At 48.5% G+C, this 21,802-nt stretch overlaps 1 protein-coding gene across 20 annotated transcripts in view; it reads right to left on the bottom strand.

Moving 5' to 3' along the window:
* The window catches only part of KIF1B (kinesin family member 1B), a 231,227-nt gene that overhangs the window by 102,932 nt on the left and 106,493 nt on the right, over positions 1-21,802 (bottom strand). For all 20 annotated transcript variants that reach the window (XM_063943836.1, XM_063943839.1, XM_063943850.1 and 17 more), the window contains exon 3: positions 250-326. In XM_063943836.1, the coding sequence (XP_063799906.1) occupies positions 250-326 (77 nt within the window). The remainder of the gene's footprint in view (positions 1-249; positions 327-21,802) is intronic.

Here is a 21,802-nt window from a genome sequence, read left to right as displayed (position 1 = left end):
TCCTAACCAGGGTGGCTCTCCACGCCGCCTTTGCCATACCGCAAGGTCAGGATCAGGCGCATCAGGTGACAGAGTTCTAAGGGTCCACAATGTATTGTCATTAAAGCTGGGAGGACAATGCTCTTCAGGCCATAGAAGTGATCTGGTCCACAAGGGGCTTTATACTCTGCGCACAACTAACCCTCTCTTACCTGGAATACTGCGAGTTCTGGGAAGACAATGTTACAAGTACTGTATCGGGGCACTTACCGAGGTGTGAGACCAGTAAGAGTAATCAAAGCTGAAGGTTTTAGCTGGTTCCTTGGGATTCTTTGGATTTAGAATACCTAGAAGAAGAAGAGGAGAAGGTGTCACAAGATGCTGAGATTTGTTACCTAGAACCATAGAGATGATCTGTGAGGAGCTCATTCTACAAACTCTAACCTCCCATCCGCCAGTACCGTCCATATCAATGAATAAGGTCTCCATGTTCTCCTAATATAATGTACGGTTGTGTCTTGTACACAGTGAGGGGACGCTGGGTCTGTCTACTACATGCATTACTGTAATGAGGGTAAAGATATCAGACATCAGATGAACCTATCCCTACAGAGATATTATTTATATATTATTACCAGTTATTTATATAGCGCACACATATCCCGCAGCGCTTTACAGAGAATATTTAACCATTCACATCAGTCCCTGCCCCAGTGGAGCTTATTACACTCTAGATTCCCTATCACATGTACACACACATTAAACATAGAAACATAGAATGTGACGGCAGATAAGAACCACTTGGCCAATCTAGTCTGCCCCTTTTTTTATCCTTTAGGTAATCTCAACCCTTTTTGAACCTTAATTCTTTGTAAGGATATTCATATGCCTGTCCCAAGCATGTTTAAATTGCTCTACCGTCTTAGCCTCTACCACCTCTGATGGGAGACTATTCCACGTAACAACTACCCTTTCAGTGAAGTAATTTTTCCCTAAATTTCCCCTGAACCTCCCCCCCTCCAGTCTCAGTGTATGTCCTCGAGTTCTAATACTTCTCTTCCTTTGAAGAATGTTTCCCTCCTGAACTTTGTTAAGACCCTTGATATATTTGAAAGTTTCTATCATGTCCCCCCTTTCCCTTCTCTCCTCCAAACTATACATGGTAAGATCTTTTAGCCTTTCCGGGTAAGTTTTGTGATGTAGGCCATGCACCATTTTAGTTGCCCTTCTTTGTACACTCTCTAATGTATTTATATCCTTCTGGAGATAGGGTCTCCAGAACTGGACACAGTATTCCAGATGGGGCCGCACCAATGACCTATACAGTGGCATTATCACTTCTTTTTTCCTGCTACTGATTCCTCTCCCTATGCAACCAAGCATCTGACTTGCCTTTCTCATTGCTTTGTTGCATTGCTTTCCTGCCTTCAAGTCACTTGAAATAGTGACTCCTAAATCCCTTTCCTCCTCAGTAGTTTCCATTATAGTACCCTTGATACTATATTTAGCCTTTGGGTTTTTGAGACCCAAGTGCATGATTTTGCATTTTTAGCATTAAACTGTAGTTGCCACGTTCTTGACCATTTGTCAAGCCTAGCTAGGTCATCAATCATTCGTTTTACCCCTCCCGGTGTGTCTACCCTGTTGCAAATCTTTGTATCATCTGCAAAAAGGCATACCTTCCCTTCAATACCATCTGCAATGTCACCAACAAAGATATTAAAGAGAAATGGATATTAAAGATATTAAAGAGAACATTCATACTATGGTTAATTTTTGTTGGGAGCTAATTAACCTACCAGTATATTTTTGGATTGTGGGAGGAAACCGGAGTACCCGGAGGAAACCCACGCAAGTACGGGAAGAATATACAAACTCCACACAGTTAGGGCCATGGTGGGACTCGAACCCATTACCTCAGTGTTGTGAGGCAGTAATGCTAACCACTACACTGCCCGTACAGGAGAGGGGCGCCTCTGATCCCTACAGAGGAACCCATCAGCCTGTACAGTGAGAGGGGCGCCTGTGATCCCTACAGAGGAACCTATCACCCTGTACAGGAGAGGGGCACCTGTGATCCCTACAGAGGAACCCATCACCCTGTACAGGAGAGGGGCACCTGTGATCCCTACAGAGGAACCCATCACCCTGTACAGGAGAGGGGCGCCTGTGATCCCTACAGAGGAACCCATCAACCTGTACAGGAGAGGGGCGCCTGTCATCCCTACAGAGGAACCCATCACCCTGTACAGGAGAGGGGCGCCTGTGATCCCTACAGAGGAACCCATCAACCTGTACAGGAGAGGGGAGCCTGTGATCCCTACAGAGGAACCCATCACCCTGTACAGGAGAGGGGAGCCTGTGATCCCTACAGAGGAACCCATCACCCTGTACAGTGAGAGGGGAGCCTGTGATCCCTACAGAGGAACCCATCAACCTGTACAGTGAGAGGGGAGCCTGTGATCCCTACAGAGGAACCCATCACCCTGTACAGTGAGAGGGCGCCTGTGATCCCTAGAGGAACCCATCACCCTGTACAGGAGAGGGGCACCTGTGATCCCTACAGAGGAACCCATCACCCTGTACAGGAGAGGGGCGCCTGTGATCCCTACAGAGGAACCCATCACCCTGTACAGGAGAGGGGCGCCTGTGATCCCTACAGAGGAACCCATCACCCTGTACAGCAGGGGGGCGTCTGTGATCCCTACAGAGGAACCCATCACCCTGTACAGTGAGAGAGGAGCCGGTGATCCCTACAGAGGAACCCATCACCCTGTACAGGAGAGGGGAGCCTGTGATCCCTACAGAGGAACCCATCACCCTGTACAGGAGAGGGGAGCCTGTGATCCCTACAGAGGAACCCATCACCCTGTACAGGAGAGAGGAGCCTGTGATCCCTACAGAGGAACCCATCACCCTGTACAGGAGAGGGGAGCCTGTGATCCCTACAGAGGAACCCATCACCCTGTACAGTGAGAGGGGAGCCTGTGATCCCTACAGAGGAACCCATCAACCTGTACAGTGAGAGGGGAGCCTGTGATCCCTACAGAGGAACCCATCACCCTGTACAGTAAGAGGGGAGCCTGTGATCCCTACAGAGGAACCCATCACCCTGTACAGTGAGAGGGCGCCTGTGATCCCTAGAGGAACCCATCACCCTGTACAGGAGAGGGGCGCCTGTGATCCCTACAGAGGAACCCATTACCCTGTACAGGAGAGGGGCGCCTGTGATCCCTACAGAGGAACCCATCACCCTGTACAGGAGAGGGGCGCCTGTGATCCCTACAGAGGAACCCATCACCCTGTACAGCAGGGGGGCGTCTGTGATCCCTACAGAGGAACCCATCACCCTGTACAGGAGGGGGGCACCGGGATGGTAGTGGCATGCAGTGGATATACAAGCAGGGTAGCGGAGAGTGCCTATAGGGAGGGTCAGGCCGTACAGGCAGGGATGATGGGTGCTGCAGTACTATACAGGATATAGACGTGATATACCCCATCCTCATTACCCGTCCTGCTGTTATCTTCTACATAACACCCCATTGGGGAGCAGGATGTTCTGCCGCTGTCACAGGTACAGGGGAAGGAAATAGGAGATTGCTTCCTCATATCACTAAACGGTTTCTCTCCAGTCAGATTATTCCTACAGATTACTGGGACACAGTCCTGTCATTTCCATTATCTCCTATCGGATTCTCACCCCAGAGCTTCAGGCACCCCAAATTATCTAGGGGAGTCAGCGTACATCTGCGCCAATCCTATTCCAGCACACAATACAATACCAGGGAGATCACGGCATGTGCCGCTTCTGGACGGATAGACTGATCAGTATACAGGAAGGTGCTGGCATGGTCTTTCCATGCACAACAGTAATGGTGGCAACACGGATCACTACCGGGTCACAGCGTTCATCTAGAAACTATGGTATTTCATCCTGTCTAGCCAACTGAAAGCTACTGCCCACTTTCCCTGGGCTATACGTAGGGTGTATGTTCCCTGTGTGTGTCACCCGGAGAAACACAGGGCAGATAAGACGCGGCCTGTGACTGAGCCACAGAGATCCGCCCGCAGCTCCTGAAGTGCTAATCTCCCCAGCAGATGGAGTGTCCTTGTGAGTCCCTGGAAGTCTCTGCTCCACCAGAAATAGCCGGCCTCGCCAAACGCAGCACTGAATCAGACTCAGCTCTTTCCTGCTTCCAGTGGGTGACAGAACATAGAGGAGATGTACGAGGAGGTATTATAGGTACGCTGACACCGACACTCGCTATGACCGCGGACACGAGGCGCATGCGTTATGCAGGTAGCAATACAAGACCTGAATAAACTGCTACATTAAAGATTCCTTTATGTGCTCTTAAAACCACCATAGCAGTGGTGGGCACTGACCATATACTCTGCGCAGTGCCGTGTACAGAGCGTAATGCCCGTCACGGAGAGCGTCGTGGCCTCGAATAGCTTCATACTTTCCAATATTCTGTTATGAAATATGCAGACAATTTTGTTGGAAGCAACTTCTACAAAGCCACAAAATTAGGCGAAAAACTCAAATTGAAGGTTAGAGGGGGGATGTTAGGGTTAAGCACCAATGGGATAGGATTAGGCTGCGGGGACGGGGGTAGGGGGTAGGTTTAGGCACCACTGGGGGGGGGGGGGGGGGGGAGGTTAGGGTTAGCCTGCAGGAAGGAGGGGGGTAGGTGTAGGCACCACCGCGGGAAGGTTAGGGTAAAGCACCAAGGGGATAGGGTTAGGGGATTAGGCTGTGGGGAAGGGGGGGGGGGGGGTAGGTTTAGGCACCACGTGGGGGGGGGGGGGGGGTTAGGGTTAGGCTGCGGGAAGGAGGGGGGTAGGTGTAGGCACCACCGTGGGGAGGCCCTCAGGCCAACAGGCATCGCTATTATGGGTGCAAAGTGTGCGGTGCACACGGGCACAGGGTCCAAGGGTGCCCACACCGCACCCATATATTATACTTACCCCTCCGGAGTCTCACGGGCAACGGCCCTGCACACATAGATCACTTGGAAAATGGCCACCGCGTCCATTTCCGAGTGATTTGCGCATGCGCACTGGAGATGTCCCCCGGGAACAAGGCGCGGGCGCCATGTTCTTTGGAGACCTGTACATGCTTTAAAAAGACTCTGCAATAATGCCAGAGCCTACTCGCTGCCGGAGAGGAGGGGCCCTGCAACAGACACAGCACAGGGGCCCTCTGCCCTCATAAAACGTCCCTGCCCAGTCCATCCGTCTCCCGTGAATACACTGCGCACATGCGCACATCGGATATTCTCCCAATAAGACAGCGCTGTCCGGCGGTACGGTAGCAGGACGCACCTGTAATAAAGACGCAGTGTCTCACACATAATGAGATGTCGCCTGCTGGATTTGTTTTATTTTCATACAACGTATAAATTCCTGAAACATGGATTGAAAAAAACCTAATTTGAACTTTTTTAGATCCTACAACTCCTGGGCCCAGTCCTCAGTCTCTAGTGCCGCCCAGCAGACAACAGGGGGGGAAAGGGAAAATGCCCCAGTCCTCAGTCTCTAGTGCCGCTCCCAGCAGACAACAGGGGGAGAAAGGGAAAATGCCCCAGTCCTCAGTCTCTAGTGCCGCTCCCAGCAGACAACAGGGGGAGAAAGGGAAAATGCCCCAGTCCTCAGTCTCTAGTGCCGCTCCCAGCAGACAACAGGGGGGGAAAGGGAAAATGTCCCAGTCCTCAGTCTCTAGTGCCGCTCCCAGCAGACAACAGGGGGGGAAAGGGAAAATGCCCCAGTCCTCAGTCTCTAGTGCCGCTCCCAGCAGACAACAGGGGGAGAAAGGGAAAATGCCCCAGTCCTCAGTCTCTAGTGCCGCCCAGCAGACAACAGGGGGAAAGGGAAAATGCCCCAGTCCTCAGTCTCTAGTGCCGCTCCCAGCAGACAACAGGGGGGGAAAGGGAAAATGCCCCAGTCCTCAGTCTCTAGTGCCGCTCCCAGCAGACAACAGGGGGAGAAAGGGAAAATGCCCCAGTCCTCAGTCTCTAGTGCCGCCCAGCAGACAACAGGGGGGGGAAAGGGAAAATGCCCCAGTTCTCAGTCTCTAGCACCGCTCCCAGCAGACAACAGGGGGGAAAGGGAAAATGCCCCAGTCCTCAGTCACTAGTGCCGCTCCCAGCAGACAACAGGGGGAGAAAATAAGAATTTACTCACCGGTAATTCTATTTCTCGTAGTCCGTAGTGGATGCTGGGAACTCTGTAAGGACCATGGGGAATAGCGGGCTCCGAAGGAGGCTGGGCACTCTAGAAAGATTTAGGACTACCTGGTGTGCACTGGCTCCTCCCACTATGACCCTCCTCCAAGCCTCAGTTAGGACACCGTGCCCGGACGAGCAGACATAATAAGGAAGGATTTAGAATCCCGGGTAAGACTCTTACCAGCCACACCAATCACACCGTACAAGTCGTGATACTATATCCAGTTTGACAGTATGAAAACAACTGAGCCTCTCAACAGATGGCTCAACAATAACCCTTTTGTTAACAATAACTATTTACAAGTATTGCAGACAATCCGCACTTGGGATGGGCACCCAGCATCCACTACGGACTACGAGAAATAGAATTACCGGTGAGTAAATTCTTATTTTCTCTAACGTCCTAGTGGATGCTGGGAACTCCGTAAGGACCATGGGGATTATACCAAAGCTCCCAAACGGGCGGGAGAGTGCGGATGACTCTGTAGCACCGAATGAGAGAACTCCAGGTCCTCCTCAGTCAGGGTATCAAATTTGTAGAATTTTGCAAACGTGTTTGCCCCTGACCAAGTAGCTGCTCGGCAAAGTTGTAAAGCCGAGACCCCTCGGGCAGCCGCCCAAGATGAGCCCACTTTCCTTGTGGAATGGGCATTTACAGATTTTGGCTGTGGCATGCCTGCCACAGAATGTGCAAGCTGTATTGTACTACAAATCCAGCGAGCAATAGACTGCTTAGAAGCAGGAGCACCCAGCTTGTTGGGTGCATACAGGATAAACAGCGAGTCAGATTTTCTGACTCCAGCCGTCCTGGAAACATATATTTTCAGGGCCCTGACAACGTCTAGCAACTTGGAGTCCTCCAAGTCCTTAGTAGCCGCAGGCACCACAATAGGCTGGTTCAGGTGAAACGCTGACACCACCTTAGGGAGAAACTGGGGATGAGTCCTCAATTCTGCCCTATCCATATGGAAAATCAGATAAGGGCTTTTACATGATAAAGCCGCCAATTCTGACACTCGCCTGGCTGAAGCCAAGGCCAATAACATGACCACTTTCCACGTGAGATATTTCAGATCCACGGTTTTTAGTGGCTCAAACCAATGTGATTTTAAGAAACTCAACATCACGTTGAGATCCCAAGGTGCCACAGGAGGCACAAATGGGGGCTGAATATGCAGCACTCCTTTCACAAATGTCTGAACTTCAGGTACTGAAGCTAGTTCTTTTTGAAAGAAAATCGACAGAGCCGAGATCTGTACTTTAATGGAGCCTAGTTTTAGGCCCATATTCACTCCTGCTTGCAGGAAATGCAGAAATCGACCTAGTTGAAATTCCTCTGTTGGGGCCTTTTTGGCCTCGCACCATGCAACATATTTCCGCCATATGCGGTGATAATGCTTTGCCGTAACATCTTTCCTGGCCTTAATAAGCGTAGGAATGACTTCTTCCGGAATACCCTTTTCCTTTAGGATCCGGTGTTCAACCGCCATGCCGTCAAACGCAGCCGCGGTAAGTCTTGGAACAGACAGGGCCCCTGTTGTAGCAGGTCCTGTCTGAGCGGTAGAGGCCACGGGTCCTCTGAGAGCATCTCTTGAAGTTCCGGGTACCACGCTCGTCTTGGCCAATCCGGAACCACGAGAATGGTGTTTACTCCTCGCTTTCTTATTATCCTCAATACCTTTGGTATGAGAGGCAGAGGAGGGAACACATAAACCGACTGGTACACCCACGGTGTCACTAGAGCGTCCACAGCTATCGCCTGAGGGTCCCTTGACCTGGCGCAATATCTTTTTAACTTTTTGTTGAGGCGGGACGCCATCATGTCCACCTGTGGTTTTTCCCAACGGTTTACCAGCATCTGGAAGACTTCTGGATGAAGTCCCCACTCTCCCGGGTGGAGGTCGTGTCTGCTGAGGAAGTCTGCTTCCCAGTTGTCCACTCCCGGAATGAACACCGCTGACAGTGCTAGTACATGATTCTCCGCCCATCGGAGAATTCTTGTGGCTTCCGCCATCGCCATCCTGCTTCTTGTGCCGCCCTGTCGATTTACATGGGCGACTGCCGTGATGTTGTCTGACTGGATCAGCACCGGCTGGTGTAGGAGCAGGGATTTTGCTTGACTTAGGGCATTGTAGATGGCCCTTAATTCCAGAATATTTATGTGAAGGGAAGTCTCCTGACTCGACCATAGTCCTTGGAAGTTTCTTCCCTGTGTGACTGCCCCCCAGCCTCGAAGGCTGGCATCCGTGGTCACCAGGACCCAGTCCTGTATGCCGAACCTGCGGCCCTCTAGAAGATGGGCACTCTGCAGCCACCACAGTAGCGACACCCTGGTTCTTGGAGACAGGGTTATCAAGCGATGCATCTGAAGATGCGATCCGAACCACTGGTCCAACAGGTCCCACTGAAAGATTCTGGCATGGAACCTGCCGAAGGGAATTGCTTCGTAAGAAGCCACCATCTTTCCCAGGACCCGCGTGCAGCGATGCACTGATACCTGTTTTGGTTTCAGGAGGTCTCTGACTAGAGATGACAACTCCCTGGCTTTCTCCTCCGGGAGAAACACCTTTTTCTGGACTGTATCCAGAATCATACCCAGGAACAGTAGCCGTGTCGTCGGAACCAGCTGTGACTTTGGGATATTCAGAATCCAGCCGTGCTGGTGCAGCACCTCCTGAGATAGTGCTACTCCCACCAACAACTGTTCCTTGGACCTCGCTTTTATTAGGAGATCGTCCAAGTACGGGATAATTAAAACTCCCTTTCTTCGAAGGAGTATCATCATTTCCGCCATAACCTTGGTAAATACCCTCGGTGCCGTGGACAGTCCAAACGGCAGCGTCTGGAATTGGTAATGGCAATCCTGTACCACAAATCTGAGGTACTCCTGGTGAGGATGGTAAATGGGGACATGCAAGTAAGGATCCTTGATGTCCAGGGATACCATGTAATCCCCCTCGTCCAGGCTTGCAATAACCGCCCTGAGCGATTCCATCTTGAACTTGAATTTCTTTATGTATGTGTTCAAGGATTTCAAATTTAGAATGGGTCTCACCGAACCGTCCGGTTTCGGTACCACAAATAGTGTGGAATAATAACCCCGGCCTTGTTGAAGTAGGGGTACCTTGATTATCACCTGCTGAGAATACAGCTTGTGAATTGCCGTTAGCACCGCCTCCCTGTCTGAGGGAGCAATTGGCAAGGCAGATTTTAGGAACCGGTGGGGTGGGGACGCCTCGAATTCCAGCTTGTACCCCTGAGATACTATTTGCAGGATCCAGGGATCCACCTGTGAGCGAACCCACTGATGGCTGAAATTTTTGAGGCGACCCCCCACCGTACCTGGCTCCGCCTGTGGAGCCCCACCGTCATGCGGCGGACTTGGAAGAAGAAGCGGGGGAGGACTTTTGCTCCCGGGAACCTGCTGTTTGTTGCAGCCTTTTTCCCCTACCTCTGCCTCTAGACAGAAAAGACCCGCCTTTTCCACGCCTGTTTTTCTGGGTCCGAAAGGACTGAACCTGATAAAACGGCGCCTTCTTAGGCTGTGAGGGGACATGGGGTAAAAATGCTGACTTCCCAGACGTTGCTGTGGAAACTAGGTCCGAGAGACCATCCCCAAATAATTCCTCACCCTTATAAGGCAACACTTCCATGTGCTTTTTAGAATCTGCATCTCCTGTCCACTGGCGTGTCCATAAGCCTCTCCTAGCAGAAATGGACAATGCACTTACTTTAGATGCCAGTCGGCAGATTTCCCTCTGTGCATCTCTCATATATAAGACTGAGTCTTCTCTGTCTAATGTGTCAATATTTTCTGACAGTTTATCTGACCACGCAGCGGCAGCACTGCAAATCCAAGCTGATGCAATAGCTGGCCTAAGTATAATGCCTGTGTGTGTGTATACAGACTTCAGTATCGCCTCCTGCTTTCTATCAGCAGGTTCCTTGAGGGCGGCCGTAACTTGAGACGGTAGTGCCACCTTTTTAGACAAACGTGTGAGCGCTTTATCCACTCTAGGGGGTGTTTCCCAACGTGACCTATCCTCTGGCGGGAAAGGGAACGCCATTAGTACCTTCTTAGGAATTACCAATTTTTTATCAGGGAAAGCCCACGCTTCTTCACACACTTCATTTAATTCATCTGATGGGGGAAAAACTACGGGTAGTTTTTTTCTCTCCAAACATAATACCCTTTTTAGTGGTACCTGTAGTTATATCAGAAATGTGTAACACCTCTTTCATTGCCTCAATCATACAGTGAATGGCCTTAGTGGGCATCAGGTTTGACTCATCGTCGTCGACACTGGCGTCAGTATCAGTGTCGACATCTGGGTCTGCTTGAGGTAGCGGGCGTTTTAAAGCCCCTGACGACCCATGCGACGCCTGGGCAGGCACGAGCTGAGAAGACGGCTGTCCCACATTTGGCATGTCGTCGATTTTCTTATATAGGGAGTCTATACGTGCGCTCATTACTTTCCATAAGCCCATCCACTCAGGTGTCTGCCCCGCAGGGGGTGACATCCCTTCTAAAGGCATCTGCTCCGCCTCCACATCATTATCCTCATCAAACATGTCGACACAGCCGTACCGACACACCGCACACACACAAGGAATGCTCCGAATGAGGACAGGACCCACAAAAGCCCTTTGGGGGGACAGAGTGAGAGTATGCCAGCACACACCAGAGCGCTATATATATACAGGGACTAACTGAGTTATGTCCCCTATAGCTGCTTTTTATATTATATATGTAATGCGCCCAAATTTAGTGCCCCCCCTCTCTGTTTTTACCCTGTTCTGAAGTGTAGACTGCAGGGGAGAGCCAGGGAGCTTCCTTCCAGCGGATCTGTGAAGGAGAAATGGCGCCAGTGTGTCTGAGGGAGATAGCTCCGCCCCTTTTCCGCGGCCTATTCTCCCGCTTTTTTCTGGATTCTGGCAGGGGTATTTACCACATATATAGCCTCTAGGGCTATATATTGTGGTATTTTTGCCAGCCAAGGTGTTTTTATTGCAGCTCAGGGCGCCCCCCCCCCAAGCGCCCTGCACCCTCAGTGACCGGAGTGTGAAGTGTGTATGAGGAGCAATGGCGCGCAGCTGCAGTGCTGTGCGCTACCTTGGTGAAGACTGATGTCTTCTGCCGCCGTTTTTCCGGACCTCTTCTTGCTTCTGGCTCTGTAAGGGGGACGGCGGCGCGGCTCCGGGACAGAACACCAAGGACTGGGCCTGCGGTCGATCCCTCTGGAGCTAATGGTGTCCAGTAGCCTAAGAAGCCCAATCCGGCTGCAAGCAGGCGAGTTCGCTTCTTCTCCCCTTAGTCCCTCGCTGCAGTGAGCCTGTTGCCAGCAGGTCTCACTGAAAATAAAAAACCTAAAACTATACTTTCTTTCTAAGGGCTCAGGAGAGCCCCTAGTGTGCATCCAACCTCGGCCGGGCACGAAATCTAACTAAGGCTTGGAGGAGGGTCATAGTGGGAGGAGCCAGTGCACACCAGGTAGTCCTAAATCTTTCTAGAGTGCCCAGCCTCCTTCGGAGCCCGCTATTCCCCATGGTCCTTACGGAGTTCCCAGCATCCACTAGGACGTTAGAGAAAGGGAAAATGCCCCAGTCCTCAGTCACTAGTGCCGCTCCCAGCAGACAACAGGGGGAGAAAGGGAAAATGCCCCGGTCCTCAGTCACTAGTGCCGCTCCCAGCAGACAACAGGGGGAGAAAGGGAAAATGCCCCAGTCCTCAGTCTCTAGTGCCGCCCAGCAGACAACAGGCGGAGAAAGGGAAAATGCCCCAGTCCTCAGTCACTATTGCCGCTCCCAGCAGACAACAGGGGGAGAAAGGGAAAATGCCCCAGTCCTCAGTCACTAGTGCCGCTCCCAGCAGACAACAGGGGGAGAAAGGGAAAATGCCCCAGTCCTCAGTCTCTAGTGCCGCTCCCAGCAGACAACAGGGGGAGAAAGGGAAAATGCCCCAGTCCTCAGTCACTAGTGCCGCTCCCAGCAGACAACAGGGGGAGAAAGGGAAAATGCCCCAGATACAACGTTACACCGATTAACCCTCTCTCACCCAGGGAGACAAAGACCAACAGCTGCAACCAGGAGAGCAATACTCCTCTCTCTTCTCCTGAATTTCTATGATGACTGAGGTTATATACTAGAGATGCACCCCCTCTACCCCAATAATAACAGCACATTCAAAATTGTGCCAAACGTACGTTAGAATGTTAGCTCTGCTGGTGAGAGAATGGATGTGCCTGACTGTACAGCATAACAGGAGAACAGGGGTTTCTGTGCGGCATAATGGGAACATGGGGGGATTTCTATATTATACGTTTTTTTGGGGCGCATTAAATCAGCGTACATGAAGATCACATTATACATATAATAACCAGTGTAACATACTGACAATTGTATAGGTAAGGACCCCGGGGCCCCCACGTACCTTAATCCAGCGCTGCATAGCAACCAACTAGATAATATAATTTTCTAGAGCATAATGCATACAAAAAAAAGAGCCAGCATCTGATTGGTTGGGAACCTTTGTCCCTAAACACAGACTCATTCTCCCTATGAATGTAAAGCATCCAGTATTATGTATCATCAGTGTATATAGGAATGGCCCGAGTTATCGCTGTATGTCAGATGTAAATGTGGAGCGGAGCTGACAAGCATCCAGTATTATGTATCATCAGTGTACATAGGAATGGCCCGGGGCATCGCTGTATGTCAGATGTAAATGTGGAGCGGAGCTGACAAGCATCCAGTATTATGTATCATCAGTGTATATAGGAATGGCCCGGGGCATCGCTGTATGTCAGATGTAAATGTGGAGCGGAGCTGACAAGCATCCAGTATTATGTATCATCAGTGTATATAGGAATGGCCCGGGGCATCGCTGTATGTCAGATGTAAATGTGGAGCGCAGCTGACAAGCATCCAGTATTATGTATCATCAGTGTATATAGGAATGGCCCGGGGCATTGCTGTATGTCAGATGTAAATGTGGAGAGGAGCTGACAAGCATCTAGTATTATGTATCATCAGTGTATATAGGAATGGCCCGGGGTATCGCTGTATGTCAGATGTAAATGTGACGCGTAGCTGACAAGCATCCAGTATTATGTATCATCAGTGTATATAGGAATGGCCCGGGGCATCGCTGTATGTCAGATGTAAATGTGGAGCGGAGCTGACAAGCATCCAATATTATGTATCATCAGTGTATATAGGAATGGCCCGGGGCATCGCTGTAGGTCAGATGTAAATGTGACGCGTAGCTGACAAGCATCCAGTATTATGTATCATCAGTGTATATAGGAATGGCCCAGGGCATCGCTGTATGTCAGATGTAAATGTGACGCGTAGCTGACAAGCATCCAGTATTATGTATCATCAGTGTATATAGGAATGGCCCGGGGCATCGCTGTATGTCAGATGTAAATGTGGAGCGCAGCTGACAAGCATCCAGTATTATGTATCATCAGTGTATATAGGAATGGCCCGGGGCATCGCTGTATGTCAGATGTAAATGTGACGCGTAGCTGACAAGCATCCAGTATTATGTATCATCAGTGTATATAGGAATGGCCCGGGGCATCGCTGTATGTCAGATGTAAATGTGGAGCGGAGCTGACAAGCATCCAGTATTATGTATCATCAGTGTACATAGGAATGGCCCGGGGCATCGCTGTATGTCAGATGTAAATGTGGAGCGGAGCTGACAAGCATCCAGTATTATGTATCATCAGTGTATATAGGAATGGCCCGGGGCATTGCTGTATGTCAGATGTAAATGTGGAGCGGAGCCGACAAGCATCCAGTATTATGTATCATCAGTGTACATAGGAATGGCCCAGGGTATCGCTGTATGTCAGATGTAAATGTGGAGCTGACAAGCATCCAGTATTATGTATCATCAGTGTATATAGGAATGGCCCGGGGTATCGCTGTATGTCAGATGTAAATGTGGAGCGGAGCTGACAAGCATCCAGTATTATGTATCATCAGTGTATATAGGAATGGCCCGGGGCATCGCTGTATGTCAGATGTAAATGTGGAGCGGAGCTGACAAGCATCCAGTATTATGTATCATCACTGTATATAGGAATGGCCCGGGGCATCGCTGTATGTCAGATGTAAATGTGACGCATAGCTGACAAGCATCCAGTATTATGTATCATCAGTGTACATAGGAATGGCCCGGGGCATCGCTGTATGTCAGATATAAATGTGACGCGTAGCTGACAAGCATCCAGTATTATGTATCATCAGTGTATATAGTGTCAAGGTCAGAAAAATATCTCTATGCACACTACCATATTTGCACCTCACACAGGTCCGTGCTGCGCATGCGTACGCTCTCCCGTACGTGCGCATACTCACAGTCGCGGGCACCCGCAGGCGCACGGTATGCGTATTTACGGTAGAGTTTATGTGATCGTAGCGTGCGACTCAATCGTTGCATATTTTCACTATATAATGTATTTTGTAGATCATGGTCCCTTTGATAGATTCTGAAAGTTTGGTTAATATAGAATGTTCCTGAACAGAGAAATCCCTCTTTGTTTGATACGAAGGGTCAGACAGGAGTAATACAGTGGTGTTTAGTACCCATCGGAAGAGTATTTAATTAGCAATATTCCGGTGTTGGTTTGAAGCGGATTAATCGCTCGTGCGAATAGTTATGGACATAAGAAGTTTATGAACATTTACTGTATTTGCACTTACTTATCCATGCGGCGGGAAACCCAGTTTCCCTCCCACCTGAGCTGTTGGAAATAGTCACAGCCCACCTGTATGAATCAACCTATGACCTTTTGTTATAATGCGAGGAGGAATTCCTGTGTCCAATGAACAATGAGATTGTAGGGACCATTGAATTGTATTGTGTGTGGGGCATAAATAGACAAGCCGATCACATCCAGCTCTCACTCTTCAACGGTTATCATTGCTGAAAATCGGGAGCTGGATGTCCAGAGGCGCATGCGATCGTTTCCCCTTGTGCGTAAGTGTTTCTCCGCAACCATATTGATCTTGTTATTGTGGGCCAATCTCTCTCTCTCTCTTCTCCTCTTTCTCTCTTATTTTCCCTTAAAACGTAATTGTATTGTATTGTATTTCCTGTGTAGTTATCTGGTTAGGTAGTCTATGTTATATTGTAGTGTATGACTTGTATTGTGTTAATTCTTTTGCAAGTATATCATTCATAATATATATATTAGGCGTTGGACCCTAAGCACGGTATCTGTGTATTTCTTATAGTGCTAAGTATTCTCAGAGCGTCGGTAACGCTCAAACAGCTTTTAAGTTAATAAGGTTACACTAGGTTGCATCTACACCCTATTTCTACACAAAAGGTTTTACAGCATATTATACTGTTTATGGTTTAGATTTAAAGGTTTAACATTGTGAGCGTCAGCGCCGCTGGTGATCTCCTCGTGGTCCCGAGCGTCCGCTACGCTATAGCGAATCATTACGTTAGTCGGCAGCCAATAACGTGCCTGCCTGTGATCTCTTGGCCGTGAGCGAACGTGACGCTTGAGCATCTCGACTACGGCTAAGCGATTGTTACGCAACGTGCGTACCCTTACGGTACTTCATACGTAGATAGCGTACAGTGTTCTTAGACCTCACAAAGGGTATTATATACGATAGATATCTAGCTTTATCAATTGGCGGCTCGCCCGTCCTTCACATATCTGCACTAGGTAATTTCAGCAGACATTATCCAGCAGCAAAGGGCGGGAGGTCATATTCCTCGTAGTGCTGTTTGGATAAGCGTCTGCTTCGCTTAGTAAAGGGTGCTGAAGGAATCCGGGACCGGAGGTAAGAACAAAACTATAGTGTCTTTTTAAAACTATTTATTTCTGTCTTGCGTACACACGCACGCATATCTGCATTTCTTTTCATTCGTGTATTTTCATATATCACTCTCCTGTTTGCCATTGTATAATTGATAAACGTACTAAGAGAGATTTGCCGCTATTCCATAGTTAAAGAGTAAAAGTAATACATTAAAAGGGATAAAGTGTAAAGCGCACACGCAACTCTACCTAAAGGTATAAAGAGATTGGTGTGGTGCTTGGTAGATGATCAAGGATCATCTACATTGATAAAACGTGTTAGTTGTGTTACGGTAGACAAAGACTGGTGTACACGTGTCTCTAACAAAGGGAGAGACTCCCGTACGCAAAGGCCGACGCACGCAGCGTACATTACGCAACGGAGCGTCTGGGTACGCCCACGTAACTCAAACAACACGCGATAAATAACGCAACAGGCGATAAATAGCGAAAATTTATTTTAACATTCAAAATTTAAATTAATAGATCCTTCTCCTAATTTGTAACACATCTGGTCTAAAGAGAAATTTCTGCGCAGAAATAGAAATAGAAACAAAAGTGTACATGTGGTGAGTGAGTGTTTTTACATACAATTTTGAGGTTGAACCAAAAGAAATCATCGAGTTCTCGTGAGGTACATACGTGTAAGTGACATGCACGGTGGCTAGGGAGGCATCCTTGGTTAAACAAAAAAATTGAGCATTAGAGTATAGCAGACCAGGAGGTCATACTGTAACAGACCAGGAGGTCATAGCAGACCAGCAGGTTCAGGTACAGCAGACAAGGAAGTCCGCTATACAGTCCACAGGCACAACACCAAAAAAGGGTTGGTGCAACACCCATATAGGCCATACAAGCTCTTGCTGAAGGAATTCGCAGCCGCAATTTTCGATTCCGCTGGTCGCTCCGTACATAAGATTAGTTGCTTATGTGCTGAACGATTGTACCGCACGTAATTGTGTGCATTAGTAAACCTGACCGGTACTATTTGTGTACGAAGGTCATAAACGCTATTTGTACATTCTGATGTGATTTGTGTAATTTTTTATTTTTACAAAGGGAAGTTCGCTTGCCACTCAGGAATTATCCAACAACCTCACCTTTACTGGAAAGAGTAAGTGTTCTGCGGATATCCCTCGCATGTTCCAGTAAACAAAGGTTAATAGGTGCCCTGGGTCGAGTACGCCAGCACCATATCGGTGTGATCAGGTCGTATTGGTCGGCGTGGGCAGAGTGAGTAAGGTGCTCGGTAAACCTTACCGTCAACCTATCGTGAATATCTTGGTTTTTTGTAAGGGTCCGTAACACCTGCAAATTATGGGGGCCAGTTGTTCAGGAAGGGGGCGATCAACCTCGGTTCGGGTTGATTCCATAAACCGACCAGTCGGGTCGGCAAGGTACGTAATGTGTGAAAAGTACGGAAGTCACACAGAAGCTTTATGTGATGAATGGGAGAGAATGACAGTACATGACGGGGAGAAATTCCCAAGAGTAGGTAGCTTCAGCACAGAAGTGTTAACGAATTTAAGGAGAAGGATATGTCTCATTAAATCAGCAAAGAGACGAATCAAGCATTATGATTATTTGCAGTTGTGGCAACAGGAGGGTGACATACAGAGAGGATTGGCTCAGGCGGCGGGATCTGGCTCGATCAGAAAACTGATAGCCACGGCCCCACCGCCACCATACATATCAGGAGAGAAATTGGTTGCGGAGAATGACGCACTAAGGTGTAACAAACAAACAAACACTTAGCAACTGTGTAAATGTTAAAGATAATGTTAACCAATTAACCAATGCAAGTATTAACCCGTGCAAGTTGTACCCTGTTTTGAACTTTCCTCAGGAGTGTGATCAAGAGGACGAATCGGCAACAATTTCAGCGCTCTCTCTAGCAGCCACCATAGCAGAGACCACAGTAGGCACAGCTCCACCCCCGAGATTAGTAACAAAGGCCCCTAGCGGAGGGATAGGTGAGGTCGTATCAACGGGTAAGTACGGCACCATACACTATGCTGAAACTATTTCACCACAGCCTGTAGAATCTACACAGAATGAGGTTGTTAGAGTTAATCCTGTTAAGGTAATAGTAGTTCCAAATGGGAAAACAGACACTTCAGGAGTCACTCCTGTTAGGAACATTGCCATGTATAGCCCATTTTCCCGAATGGAATTAAGGACCATAGTGTCAGAATTCCCTGACCCTAGAAAAGACTTAGTTGCCAGCCAAAAATACATCAGAGACCTAGGTAACACGGTAGAGCCCAACAACAAAGACTGGCAGATATTGCTGAGAGCATGTTTACCCTCCAATGTTGACGCAACTCAATTCTTAGCTGACTGTGGATTAGATCAGGATGTACCTCTTACAGATGTGTACAACAAAGATAATGTAAAAAGAATAAGCTTACAGTTAAAGGAGTATTTCCCAGCGGTAGTTAAATGGAACAAGATATTCTCCATTAAACAAAAGGAGTCAGAAACAGCTACAGAGTATTTTCACAGAGCATTATTAGAGATGGCAAAATACACAGGCATAGAGGACATTAAAACAAACAAACAATCGAGAAGTAGCAGTATCGGTACTGATGGATGGTTTAAAAGAGTCATTAAAGACTAGGGTACAGACCACACAACCATGTTGGCGAGGTCTGTCTGTGGCTACTTTGAGAGAGGCTGCTATTGATCACGATAGGAACATCACCAGACACAGGGAACAACAAGGTGATAAGTTAATGGCAGTAAGTATACAGGCCTTGACCACAAAACAGCCTGTGTTAATATCACCAAACCCTGTGGGTAAGTCAAATGTGGTAACATGTTATTTTTGTCACAAACAGGGACACTTTGCACGAGACTGTAGATCGAGAAATATACAAAAATCTTATCAACCCCCTAGACAACGACACGACACACGACATTGGGATCAGGGTCCGCAGAAACGGAGTTATGAGCCACATGCAGGGGAAACAAAAAGATATCCCCCGAACAGAGACTGGCAAGCCTCTGGTAGCTCCCAATTAACTCCATCACAAGTAGTTGCTGCCAGCGGGATTCAGGGAGGTCACCATACCCAATAGGGGTGTGGCCATACCTGTAATCTGCAGCCAGTAAAATTGATTGCAAGTCTTGGGAGTGAACCAGAAATTGCAATCAATGTAGCTGGTAAATCATTAAACTTTCTTGTAGATACAGGGGCGGCCAAATCAGTGATAAATTCGACAGTGGGCATGAGAACCACTGGAAAGACAATTCCAGCCATAGGGGTAACGGGAGTAGTCCAGCACTACCCTGTTAGCAAACCAGCCGAGATTACAGTAGGGCCGTTACATACCAAGCATTCCTTTTTGCTGGCTGCATCGGCACCGACTAATCTCCTGGGAAGAGACTTACTGTGTAAAATGGGGTGCGTCATTTATTGTACTCCTGAAGGTGTATTCTTGGACATACCTGAGAATCACGCTCAGGAAGTACGAGACATGTTAGACTCCCCATCAAAATTAATGTCACATACCATTATGACAAATAGGACTCCCTCCCAAGTAGAAGAAATGACCTCTCAGATACCAGAGTCACTTTGGACTAAAGATGGACAGGACACTGGATTAATGGCAAACGTAGCTCCGGTAGTTGTACAAGTAAAAGATGGTAGGATAGCTCCAAAAATCCCACAGTACCCTCTGAAGCCAGAGGTGGAATTAGGAGTTTACCCAGTAATAGAGCGCTTGCTACAACAGGGCATTCTGGTAAGAACGTCCAGCACTGCCAATAGTCCCATCTTCCCTGTTAAAAAGAGTGGGGGGAGGGGTTACCGGCTAGTGCAGGATCTAAGGGGGATTAACAAAATAGTTGAGAGTCAGTTCCCCGTAGTGCCAAATCCAGCTGTCATCCTAATGCAAATCCCTCCCACTGCGAAATTTTTCACTGTTATTGACCTCTGCTCCGCTTTCTTTTCGGTACCTCTGCACCCTGACAGCCAATATTTGTTTGCATTTACATACAGAGGAGTCCAATACACATGGACTCGATTACCACAAGGATTCATAGATAGTCCAAGTATATTTTCCCAGGCTTTGCATGATTGTTTACAGTCTTTCCAACCAGAGAGTGGATCAGTATTAATACAGTACGTGGATGATCTACTACTGTGTTCTGATTCATTGGAAGCATCCCTGAAGGATACGAAACAGCTCCTGTTTCATCTTTCAGACACAGGACACAAGGTTTCCAAAGACAAGTTGCAATTATGCCAAACTAGGGTAAAATATTTGGGACACTGTCTAACACAAGGACTGAGACACCTGACCGCTGATAGAATTCAAGCAATTAGAGACATGACTCTGCCACAAACCCAGCAACAGATCAGAACATTTTTAGGAATGTGTGGGTATTGCCGTAATTGGATCCCAGGGTTTTCCATTCTAGCGTTACCCTTGCAGGAGATGGTCTCCTCAAACAAACCTGATCGGATTTCGCATACAGACGAGTCTGACACAGCATTTGAGAGACTTAAACAGTGCCTAACGCAGGCACCAGCATTAGGTATGCCAGACTATGGGAAACCCTTTGAACTATACGGAACAGAAAGTGCTGGTTGCGCGGCAGGCGTACTAACCCAAAAGCACGGTGATGCCAGCAGGCCAGTAGCATATTACAGCGCTCAGCTAGACACGGTAGCGCGATCCCTCCCCACATGCTTGCGAAGCGTTGCTGCGATAGCATTGCTAGTAACGAAAAGCGAAGATGTAGTGCTAGGTCACAACCTCACAATTCATACACCACATGCAGTGTCAGCCTTGCTGAATTTTGCCCAAACCAGGCACGTCTCATCAGCGCGGTTTACAAGATGGGAATTGGCACTAATGGCCCCCGTAAACATCACCATAAGGAGATGCAGTGCATTAAATCCTGCAACATATCTCCCAGGTGTGCCTGGACAGGCACAAAGGGTGGAGGATGAGAGTGGTGGGGAAGGAGGATTTAATACAAAGGAAGACACACATGATTGTATGGAATATTTGACCCAAAATTTTACCGCAAGGCCTGACATCAGTGACAACCCACTGGAAGATGTAGAACTTACGTTCTACACGGACGGTAGTTGTCATAGACAGTCAGACTCGGGAGACTTGTGTACTGGATACGCAGTCGTAGATGACCAAGGCACCATAGAAGCGGAACCGCTAGGCCCACCTCACTCAGCCCAGGTTGCTGAACTGGTCGCCCTAACCAGAGCATGTGAATTGGCTAAGGGCAAATCAGCCAATATCTACACCGACTCTAGATACGCATTCGGGGTAGTCCATGATTTCGGAGCCCTATGGCGCCTCAGAAATTTCATGACGGCAGCTGGTACACCGATAGCGCATGCAGCTCACATAAAAAGGCTTCTAACAGCGATACAGGAACCCGACAGAGTGGCTGTTATCAAATGTAAAGCACACACATATAGCCAAGACCCAGTATCACTTGGTAACAGCCGAGCAGACGAAGCTGCTAAGTTAGCAGCTGCTACCCCCAGACAGACAGACACCACACAACTGATGGTATTCAATACCATCAACACACAGAAGTTGTGTGAAATGCAAAATTTGTGTTCCACACAGGAAAAGGCAGTCTGGAAGGCAAAAGGATATGGCCAGGAGTCCTCAGGACTCTGGACGGATGGACATGGTAAACCAGTGGCCCCCAAGGCATACCTGCCATGTTTAGCTGAGGCAGCTCACGGGCTGACTCATCTGGGCAAGGAAGGGATGTGCAAGT

This window comes from Pseudophryne corroboree, chromosome 10, assembly GCF_028390025.1.
Source record: "Pseudophryne corroboree isolate aPseCor3 chromosome 10, aPseCor3.hap2, whole genome shotgun sequence".
NCBI classification, from domain to species: Eukaryota; Metazoa; Chordata; class Amphibia; order Anura; family Myobatrachidae; genus Pseudophryne; species Pseudophryne corroboree.
The sequence above is the reverse complement of the archived record's forward strand: the minus strand, read 5'-3'. Positions and strand labels throughout refer to the sequence as shown.